Here is a 10,726-nt window from a genome sequence, read left to right as displayed (position 1 = left end):
GGCTCCCTCTAGGGGTCGTATCCTGCCATAACACTGAACAAACAAATTAACTTGTGAAAACTGAGATTGACAAATAATGAATGTCTTATCTTGGTGAGCCAGCATCCAAACATTATGATGTGCAAAATATTTTATTTTAGGTTTGTTTTTTCATCAGCACCCAAATGTTTCCAGGCAGTTCACTCCAGGTAGTTGCTGAAAGTGTCCCCTCTAGGCCGGATGTCCACCGTCGGTTTCTGGAAGGAGCCACCAGGCTGAGCAGGTGGTGCAGACGGAGCAGGGCCTGTCAAAGGTTTTGCAGGTATTAAGCTGCTGAACAACACGCTGCATATACATTATATACTTTTGTCTATGTTTTAAGAAGGATTATGGGATATTTCACTTCTTACCTGTGTTAACAATTGGGGCACTCAGCTGGTGTCTTCTCCTTGTATATACCTGTTAAAATTACAGCCTTGTGGTATTATTCGTGCCTTGTTCTAATTCAGTGTAATGCAAAACTCCCAAAGTAATGTCTCTCCAACTCTATGTGTTCTCACCTCCTCACTGGACTCTGAACTGGAACTGCTATCATGGCCACACTGGAGGGAGACCACTTGTGTGGAGGTGGCAGACAGACGTACCCGGGTGGAACAGGAGAAGGAGGTCTGGAGCAAAGGTGGGAAAAGATAATATGCTGCGTCATAGCTCTGTATCAGTTTGAGCTGCTGTTCCCTCAGTAGATCAACACATGGTGTCCCAGTGAATTCATGCCAGTGTAAACAGTATGCTGTTTACACTGGCATGACAGCAGAGTTCTAAATCTTACCACAAAGAAGCCGGGCCTGAATGCACATGTCTGCAGGTTGTTGTTGGAAGTCTTTGCGCACACTGTCTCTCTAACGGCAAACACTATTAGCAGGTCAACAGTATTCAGACTCTTCATAGGAATAACCTAACATGGAGCACATGACCATTAAACACACCCTGTAAAAACCTAGATAAATATTCCAACGTTTGTGTAGCCTCACCCTCGTGACAGAGCCTCGGGTTGCCCGGTAAAGATGGCTGACAGCAAATGCAGAATTCACCTCTGCCAGAGCCGCCTGTAGACCTCTGTCTGCCAATGACTCCAGCTCAGGGTTGTACAGTGGGATGCCTGCAAAGTCATACACAGTCAGATACTGTCTCACATTGAAGTGATGCACACAGAAAGTTGCTGACCTGTGCATCCCAGAGCCTGCAGCAGGGACAATAGAAGCACGCAGGACTTCATCTCCATCAAGTGAGGGCGGCCTTCATCTCCCACCCCTATAAATATATTCAGCTGAGCTCTGATGAACTCGTGCACCGCCTCTTACACTCCATAACCCCTCCAGCCTGCTGTTACCTTTGTCCGACACTATTGATCCCAGCTTGAATTAAATGAGCACAGTAATGAGAATTCATTTACCTTCAGATGTAACTTTATTGCATATCAAAAATAATTTACATTTTGGTAATGGAAATAAACTCTCATATACAATATGTTTCCTAAAACCTCTATTACCACAATATATACATACCTGTAACTAAAAAATAGTCAAGTAGTCAATAATCAAAGGTGCTCAAGTTGTTAGATATCCACACAGACATAATGAGTCCTCCTCTGATTATTCTAGTGTTCCCATCAGAGGCTCCATCGCGGCCAGGAAGCAGCCTTCAAACTCCTGATCAGAGAAACGAGCCACGGACTGGCGGGCACTGCGTCTTATTTGCAGGCGGGTGGCAGGTGACAGAGCCAGGATCCTCTGTATGGCCTCTGCGTAACCATCCTCGTCTTCAGCCAAGAAGCCGGTCTGACCACCCTCAAAAGGTACCACGATATCCAGTTTGGGGCCTCCAGACTTGTGAGCCAGGATGACCTTCCCCGCTGCCATGCACTCCACAACGCCTAGGAAGGAGAAAAGATGCACTTTTAGCATTTAGCAATAAGTAAGACTGGCTGAATGCAACATTAGTCTGGTCGGTTACCTATTCCAAAGTGCTCGTTCCACATGGTATGCAGGCCAATAGTAGCTTCTCCCATCTCTCTCTTGAGCTCCTCGAAGGGCACATTCAGTTTAAACTCCACCCTGTCAGCCACTCCCAGCTCCTGACACAGCCCCCTTAGCATCAGCACCCTATCTTCGTCTTCCTGGTTTCTGCACCCGCCAATCAGAACCAGCTTCAGTGCCTCCTTGCCACCTGGCCCCTCCCTCCTCCTGTCCAGTACCTTCTTGAAGGCTCGGATCTGCAGTCGGTGATCCTTCTCCGGCCTGAACTGCCCAATGGAAACAATTGAGTGGCACTTCCTGTCACTGTCCTCCTCCAGCGGGATGTCCAGGAAGGCACTGACGTCGCAGGGCGGGTAGACTATGCAGGTGCAGTTGGGAGAGTGCCACAGTGAGAGAATGTGATCGAGGGTCCAGGAGGAGTTGACCATGATGAGGTCACTGCAGGAACCGGCCAAGCCGTAGAGCAGGGCAAACAGGCAGTAGTAAACCACCTTGAAGGCACTTAGGAACAGACTGCTGGTGATGTAGTCTGGGTTGTTAAACCTGAAACACAGTTAGTGTTATATAGCTTTAATGAATTAGCTGCATCACCTGATTTTCAAAGACCAACTGGTTACCTGGGGTTCCTGTCTGTCACCACAGACAGCATATCAGTGCTGATGGTGGGATAGTGAACATAACTCCCCACGCTGCAGCCTCCCAGGTACCGGAACAGGGGCAGAGTAAAGGCATAACCCATGGAGTCTATGTAAATGTCAGGAACAAACTCTGTCAGTGCCTCCCACCCCAGGAAGATGGATCCCACGCTCTGTCCCAGCAGAGTGAAATGAGGAAACAGGCTGGGCTCTATGAGCAGCCGGTGTCGCAGGAACACAAACTGAACAGGCCGTGGAAGCACGATGTTGAAGCGACGCCGTGCTCCATCCAAAATCTGTGGACCCGTCACACCCAGGTCACCCGTGTACACCACAAAGTTCACGTTTGCATAGCTGCAGAGACGCAAGATCACCCCAAAAGTCATGTTAGCAGAAAATACCTTTAATTCCTTTAAGTGTTACTCATGTCACATAATCAACTTTACCTGTTCTGTAGTGCCCTGATGGCACACCAGAGCACCCTCTCTCCTCCACCACCAGCATTGCAGTAAGGGTGAAAAAATGCAACTGTGGGACGACCTTCTCTCGCCCGCCGGGCGTTCCTGTTGCTCTGCAGCCAGAAGCGTACCGCCAGCACCAGCAGGACCAGGACAGCAATCAGCAGCACGCAGAGAAACAACAGCGGCAGCAGCAACTTCCACAGCAACCTGAAACACAGATGTACAATGAGCTGAATCCTGCTGCAGGTCTGATTTATGTGGCACTCTTTAAAACAGGAAAGGAAAAGCTCTGATATGATGGATAGGGTAAAAGATTATTAAATCTGTTTATAGACATACATAGAACTATTTGACGGAAAGTCTGGAAATCAATACATTCTGTGATTTATCTTCTAAAGAAACAATCTGTACCTTCCTACCTTTGAGCAAAACCACTGCTAAATATTCATTATAAATATTTAATACCATTTGTACTTAAACACGTGAAATACTTGATGAATGCGTGTATCGAGATTCCAAATTGATACTGTAATAGTCAGACTGAGGAACGTACATTTGATAATTTTTCCACAAACTGCCGTAAAGAACTGGCCTATATTCAGCTAAAAACATTGATATGGTCTACAATATTAAACCGCCGCTTTTAGCTAGTAGCAGCAGCTGCTAAAGAGGAAACGAAGAACCTAACGCGTTTCTTTTATAACTAAAATGTACCATTTGCTTTATATAGTTCTAAATAAATATATCTTACCTTGTTATTTCACACAAACAGTGGACCAGCTGATCGTGGCCCGACATCTTGCCAACAGAATTGTGACAATCTTTTTAGCCTGTCGGGCTTCCTCCTTGGTTATATCCATCCGCCTGTCAGCTAGCGCACCCTAGCGGCAAGGAGGAGTTACTACAGTGACTTTTAATACCTTCTGTTGCATCTAACTTTTGTCAGGTTAATTTAGACGATTCTGAATAATACAGTAGTGTTGTTGTAAAAGTAATAGAAATGATAAACTAGCATATCATTTTCCCCCCCAGTTGATCTGTGCCCTGGTGCTTTATCTTCTAAATAAACACACATGTTCAATCAATAATGTGTCCCTGCCCCCACAGGTTGAACATACGAGCTGTCAGTTCCAGTCCGAATCCTGACAACATGACGGTTCTTTGTTTTTTTTTAGTTTTTATGAATGTGGACTTATTCCTGAAGACAGGACACTGCGCAGAGACACGGTGAGTTACTGTTAAGGTTGTTACTGTTACTGTTACTGTTAATTCATTGTTTATCAGTGGGAAAGAGTAAAAAAACACTCACACAGACACACAAACAGATTTGTTGATTTGTTTTTCTGGTTTTTATTCAGTGACCAAATTTTGTCTATCACCCCAAAAACACAAGAACAAGTGGACCTCTTGAAGAATGTCTCCACTCAATATGAGGTACAAATGTATGTTTTTTTTCTTCATCTCTATGCTGCCATTTTTTTTTTGCCTTCTGTTAAAGTTAGCTGTTCTCTCCTAGACATCCTTATGGCAGCCTGTTTCCCCTCAGTACATCAGAGAAGAGGCACAGGTCCACCTCTTTGTTCCTGCAAACAGCTCAGAGACGGTGAAAGATCTGCTGCAGAGACACGCCATAACACACGAGTAGGTGACTTGCTAGTAAAAAAAAAAAATGTTGTGACGTCAGAGTGTAGAGCTCGTACCTGCGTGTTGGTTTCAGAGTGCTGCTGGCCAACGCCAATGAGCTGGTTGAAATGCAGATGAGGAACGACTCCACCGATCCACGAAGCAGCTCCACTTTCTACGAGAGATATCACAGTCTGGAGGATGTATGCTTTCCATCTTTGACTGCTGTGCTGTTGAATAATGCATGCAGTTAATGTCCAAACCCTCTGTTTCCACTCTAGATCTATGACTGGATAAACAGGACTACACACGACAACCCCAACACAGTCAAAGCCATTCTTGTTGGCTCTTCATATGAGAAGCGACCACTGTACGCTCTCAAGGTAAAGCTCCACTGACCGCCATCAAATGAGTCAGTCTACTCATCTCTGATGATAACGCCTGACCTCCTTCTCCTCAGCTGTCTTTAAACGACAGACCAAATAAGAAAGCAATGTGGATCGACTGCGGGATCCATGCCAGGGAGTGGATCTCTCCAGCCTTCTGCCTCTGGTTTGTGCACTATGTGAGTACCTTTGACCTAATTGTTTGATGTGAACTGATGTCAACCAACTTTTGATTCTTTATGAAAACCATCAGGGGCCATGCCTGGTAGACCTCTAATGGGAGACACAACAATGGCATGGCTATAAGTTTACTTGGGTTGAAGTTTGATGGATGAATTTACCAACATGGCTCAGTAAAACAACCAGATAGCTTCAACTGGATTAGAACCTGAGCCTCAGATTTGAATAAATCCAAACTAACTTCTAAACTGTCACTTTGTTCTTTCACAGTCTTTGTCATTTTACAAGCAAAATGCAGACATCACTCACATCCTGGACAACATGGACGTCTACGTCCTGCCTGTAATGAACCCTGATGGATACAAGTACACGTGGACGACAGTAAGAACACATGAAACCTGTTTTTATATCTCGATACAGCTGTGGTACTATTTTCTGATGTTTGTGTCTCAGAACAGGATGTGGAGGAAGAACCGCTCCCTCAGCAAGAGGAGCGCCTGCATAGGAGTCGACCTCAACAGAAACTTCGATGCCAACTGGTGCAGTAAGTCTTCTGTTTTCATTCTTTGCATTTTAACACATGGGCAGTTTTTATTATAACTCAGTGTTGTATCCAGCCGAGGGAGCTTCTCATGACCCCTGCACGGAGATCTACTGTGGGGCCTTCCCCGAGTCCGAGCCGGAGTCTCAGGCTGTGGCTGACTTCCTGCGCAGTCACAAGGACTCTGTTCAGCTTTACCTCACCATCCACTCGTACTCTCAGATGCTGCTCTTCCCATATTCATGCCGTTTGGATGAAGCAGAGAACCACAGTGATTTGGTGAGATCAGTTCCATTATTCACAGCACTGATGCTCTTTTTGTAATTCTGTTGTGGGTAAATTATTTCGTCTTTACAGCTTGAGATGACCCAAGAAGCTGCACAGCAAATCAAGAGATATTACAGGAACATCTACAAACACGGTGCTGGAGCAAAGACAATATGTAAGACGTCTCTTTAACTGATGTCACTATAACTGATTCAGGCACCCGCAAACACTAGTGTCACTGTATTTTCTTCAGATCTGGCCCCCGGTGGCTCTGATGACTGGGCTTACATCCTCGGCATCAAATATGCCTTCACGTTTGAGCTCCAGGACCTTGGGCGCTACGGCTTCCTGTTGCCACCTTCTCGCATTTCTCGTGCCTGCAATGAAGCTCTTCTCGCTGTGAAGGTGATAGCTCAGAGAGTTCTAGAGAAAACCCAGGCTCAAACGCATCCTCCTCACACTGACTAACCTGCTGTGCCTGTGGTTCAGGATGACAGATTGGTATTTTAAGCCATTTTTAAGCCATTTTCTGCTATATTATATTATGCCTTTTTTCCATTTTGTAAGACCTATAAGTTGGTTCCTTATACTTTACTATGATGCATTTGCATACAAATATGGAAAAACATCATCAATTAAGGGGGATATAACCTTAGGTGTTTTTTGAAAACTTGACAACAATGGCTCCTGTCAATGGGACCAAATAAATGTTGCCTCAGCATGCCATGCATCTGTTAAACTCTCCTTTCTCGCCCTTTGGCCTTAATCTTGCTAAAAATACAATTAAATAAATAAATAAACCAGAGAAGGTATGTTCAGTTTTATTGGCAATAATGTGTGGGTGTGTGCTCATTTTCTAATGTGTATAAGCTCTTCTTATTTCAGTGTGATCTTCATATGTGTGGAAACGAATGTATAAAATATTATAGCCTAAGAAAATCTACACATCCCATTGTGTGAAACAGTGACTGTAGCAGGAAGCTGAATTCCTTCCTGCCTGTGTGTCTGATGGAGCCAGAAGAAGACCCGTTTGCATTAATGTCTTTACTGACCTGTACTTTACTGATCTGCAGACGTTTCACTGCTCACCCAAGCAGCTTCATCAGTTCTAACTGTTTGGTGGGGAAACATGGTTTATATGTGGTTGCAGACCTTAGTGGGTGGGTCGGGGTAAAACTTACAAACAATAGCACTAAATGTTTCCATGTGTCAATGTGTCTAACGACTGGCTAACGACTATGAAACTACTAAAAGTACTACTACTACTAAACTACTACTAAAAGCTGCCGGAGACTGGTTGACAGCCCCCTTTTTCTTGCTGTGAGTATGTGCAAACTTCCTGGGAATGGATGGAAGCTGCATTGTATGTGGTAGAAAGATGATGTCTGAGACACATTGAGGAGGACAGGAGCCTCAATGTGGAAGTGTACTGGAAACCCACACACACACAGACCAGTACCTGTTGTTTGATTCACACCACCCACTGGAACACAAACTGGGAGTCATCAGGACCCTGCAGCACAGAGCACAAACTGTACCAACCAGCTCAGAGGGGAAGAAGAAAGGCCCTGCAAACATGTGGCTTCCTCAAGTGGGCACTCATCAAAGCCACAAAAACAAGACCCCCTAACAACAAGAAGGACAGCAACCGACGGAGAAAGAACATCTCCATTCCATATGTGTCAGGAGAATCAGAGAAACTCCACAGGATCTTCAACAACCATGACATCCCGGTCCATTTCAAACCGATGACAACACTGAGACACAAACTGGTTCACTCGAAGGATAAAACTCCCAGGGAGAAACACAGCAATGTGATATATGCAGTCCAGTGCAGTGAGGAATGCTGTGATCTGTACATTGGAGAAACTAAACAACCACTCCACAGAAGAATGGCTCAGCACAGGAGAGCCACCTCAGGACAAGACTCAGCTGTTCACCTCCACCCCAAAGAGTAAGGACACTCCTTTGAGGACAACAATGTTCACATTCTAGACAGAGAGGGACAATGGTTTGAAAGAGGAGTCAAGGAAGCTATAGGTTTGTTTTATCAGACGTTTCGTGGTTGATTGTTACTGATGTGAAAGCATCCTCAGAAAGCAGCAGAATGTTTAATGTTGTGTCATGTGTGTACACAGGTAGGTGGCATCACTCATATCATCTCTAAAGACGACCACAACTGGTGGCAGGTAAAGTTGGAGAACACCAAGAACGGCACTGCGGGCCTCATCCCTTCACCTGAGCTGCAGGAGTGGTAAGTTTTTTTGTGTGTGGAAATTGTTGTTTTTAACTGACAAAAAAAACATTTGTTTGATCTGTAGCCTTATTACCATACCAGTGAGGACTATTCTGATTTTTTGCTGCTTTTGGTCACTCCTGTTTCCATAGTAACAAAATGTAGGAAACACATACCTGAGTAAAATATGAAGATCACTCATCTTGAAGCATATTTGTCTTTGCATCGGTTGCTACTGAGCAATAAATACTTATATAGTGTAAGCAATAAACATGACACCTATGCATCAAAAATGCAGTAGGTGTAGATGTAGCTACTAAAGGTGTCCAGCAGAGGGGGGTAGTTGCCTTTGTGTCTCACTCTCCTACTCTGAAAGCGGCGGAGATGAAACCACATCCGTTGTGGGCATGCGCATTGCTTTTTGTTTTTTAGGAGGCATGGTACGGTAGTAACTATCTCCAAACTCAGTTTGTGATGTTTGCACTTTTTTTGCACTAATACCATCATAGAGCCGCTTTTAGCAGGCGAGGCTCTGAAATGGAGGCGGTGAGAGCGCAGGAGGAGTCTGGACATGACGGCACAGCCATGTTGTGGTCCATCCAGGAGGCTCTGGAGAGGCAGACCCTGCAGATCGGAGCGTCCGCCTGTGGAGCCACGGCGGTGGTGGACGTACTGAAAGCCCTTGGCGTGGATGTTGCTCCGGAGGAAGCTGACCGGTGCGTAAAGACGCACCTGAGAAGGAACGACTCACCGCTTCCGGACTACCTGCTGTCCCGAAGCGAAGCAGGTGATTGACTTGACTTATGTGGATGAGAGTTATGTGGTTTTGCAAGTTTGACTTTTGGATTTTTTAAGGAAGTTTACGTCCCTCAGAGGAGATTTTTACTGGCATGTAAACTATGTATGTCACAAGGATCTTTAAAACTGATAATTTCGTTTTTTTAGGTGCAACACACGCTCAGCTTATCCAAGGAGCAGAACAGGCCAGTAATGGGGAGGTGATTGGTCGTTTCTTCCACCTATACCCCCGCCGGCAGGTAAAACTGGTCCCATGGCTCGCTCACTGGATCCAAAAAGGAGCTGTCCCCGTGGCAACCATGAACATGCAGCTGGCTGTACCCGAGGGTGAGGAGGTGCCTGACGCCTGGCACCATCAACTCATATTCGGGGTTGCACCGAATGCAGTTTTTATGACCAACCCGTTAGACTTAGGTGAGTAAAGGGAAAAGGATGCATGCAGCAACGTGCTGTGAGACTTATTTATTCCTCTTTGTTGCAGTGAGTGAGGAGGAGTTGCACCAGAGACTCTGCAGTGAGTCAGTTCTGCTGATTCGTCGAGAAGACGTGCTGCAGAGATGGATGCCAGACTGCTCTCTGTGTGGCCTCTCAGAGCACAAGGTTGATCCACGGTGGTCGGCCCTTGACGTTGAAGGTGAAGCGCCTGTTATATACGCTTTGCACTCACTAAACAACCCATATTTCACAACATTTACCCTTCTTTCTGCAGGTCAGGTGAGGCTTATGGTCCTTGAAAAGGAACCAGAGCAGCAAACGCACATCAGGATCCCTGCAGCTTACAGTTCAGGTGTTACACTCTTTGCACGACGACAGTCACAGTTAGGACAGGAGCTCCTCCGTGCACCTGAGCTTGATTTGCTGTGAAAGCAGCACAACCTAAGGACTCTTTTATCCACATCCATACTAAGGACTCACCTATACTGTTTAGGATCAGCAGATTTCTGCTCTTTTGCAGCCACTATTAAACCCAGTGACACTGTGGTCCTTTTCTTTTTTTATGCTTTACAAGAAGAATTTAGTAGTTTCAAAGTTTGTGGAGCCTAAGAGTTTGATGTTATATTCGATCTTATCTGTCGTGTTAGTGTTTATTTCCCATTGAAGCTGCATGAAATCCACTGTTTGCTGATATCAGACATCATTTAAATCAGACTTTAGAAGACAGAGGAGGACACTTCCAGCGATGCTGCAGGCAGAGTGTGAGAGTTTAGTGCAAATCACATGAACTCAGAGCAGAGCAAATTATTGGATGTGTTCAGTTGCCCTTTGGCATTTAGGCAAACTTTAAATTGAAGATTTCTTCAGCATGGTTACAGAGCAAGAAGAACGACTAAGTCTCCATTTCTAACTGTTGAACACACAGTTCCTCAGCTTCACTGGGCTAGGGAGCACAGAGCTTGAGATGTATAGATGAACGACAAAGAGCAGTGATTACATGGTGAAAACCTCCACAATGACTGCATCCAGGAAACCACTCAAGGAGGAGGTGGCTCACTGATGGTATGTGCCGGTATTCATCATGGAGGAAAAACACCACTGTTGTTGCTGAATGGAAACAGCACCTCCATCCTGGAGAACCATTACCTC

At 45.3% G+C, this 10,726-nt stretch overlaps 4 protein-coding genes across 4 annotated transcripts; 2 read left to right on the top strand and 2 right to left on the bottom strand.

Annotated features, from left to right (window-relative positions):
- Positions 1 to 115: 115 nt before the first annotated feature.
- Positions 116 to 1,264, bottom strand: spp2 (secreted phosphoprotein 2). The gene is made up of 6 exons (XM_028400487.1): positions 1,204 to 1,264; positions 1,011 to 1,138; positions 809 to 934; positions 540 to 647; positions 390 to 438; positions 116 to 283 (listed from the first exon to the last, which is right to left on the bottom strand). The coding sequence occupies exons 1-6, from the start codon at positions 1,259 to 1,261 to the stop codon at positions 180 to 182; spliced, it is 573 nt and encodes a 190-aa protein (XP_028256288.1). The 5' UTR covers positions 1,262 to 1,264; the 3' UTR covers positions 116 to 179.
- Positions 1,265 to 1,427: 163 nt separating this feature from the next.
- Positions 1,428 to 3,959, bottom strand: alg11 (ALG11 alpha-1,2-mannosyltransferase). Its single transcript, XM_028400485.1, has 5 exons — positions 3,863 to 3,959; positions 3,097 to 3,318; positions 2,633 to 3,004; positions 1,993 to 2,558; positions 1,428 to 1,912 (listed from the first exon to the last, which is right to left on the bottom strand). The coding sequence occupies exons 1-5, from the start codon at positions 3,907 to 3,909 to the stop codon at positions 1,632 to 1,634; spliced, it is 1,488 nt and encodes a 495-aa protein (XP_028256286.1). The 5' UTR covers positions 3,910 to 3,959; the 3' UTR covers positions 1,428 to 1,631.
- A 259-nt stretch (positions 3,960 to 4,218) lies between these two features.
- cpb2 (carboxypeptidase B2 (plasma)) lies at positions 4,219 to 6,932 on the top strand. The gene is made up of 11 exons (XM_028400486.1): positions 4,219 to 4,338; positions 4,470 to 4,545; positions 4,628 to 4,752; positions 4,829 to 4,937; positions 5,016 to 5,117; positions 5,195 to 5,299; positions 5,571 to 5,681; positions 5,754 to 5,844; positions 5,918 to 6,120; positions 6,199 to 6,283; positions 6,362 to 6,932. Exons 1-11 carry the CDS (start codon positions 4,262 to 4,264, stop codon positions 6,574 to 6,576), a joined length of 1,299 nt encoding a protein of 432 aa, XP_028256287.1. The 5' UTR covers positions 4,219 to 4,261; the 3' UTR covers positions 6,577 to 6,932.
- Positions 6,933 to 8,754: 1,822 nt separating this feature from the next.
- On the top strand, positions 8,755 to 10,095 carry LOC114432501 (uncharacterized). Its single transcript, XM_028400551.1, has 4 exons — positions 8,755 to 9,131; positions 9,290 to 9,556; positions 9,624 to 9,776; positions 9,852 to 10,095. The coding sequence occupies exons 1-4, from the start codon at positions 8,882 to 8,884 to the stop codon at positions 10,004 to 10,006; spliced, it is 825 nt and encodes a 274-aa protein (XP_028256352.1). The 5' UTR covers positions 8,755 to 8,881; the 3' UTR covers positions 10,007 to 10,095.
- Positions 10,096 to 10,726: the final 631 nt, after the last annotated feature.

This window comes from Parambassis ranga, chromosome 2 (genome assembly GCF_900634625.1).
Source record: "Parambassis ranga chromosome 2, fParRan2.1, whole genome shotgun sequence".
Lineage (NCBI taxonomy): Eukaryota > Metazoa > Chordata > Actinopteri > Ambassidae > Parambassis > Parambassis ranga.
Note: the sequence above shows the minus strand (reverse complement) of the source record. Positions and strands in the feature narration are given on the sequence as shown.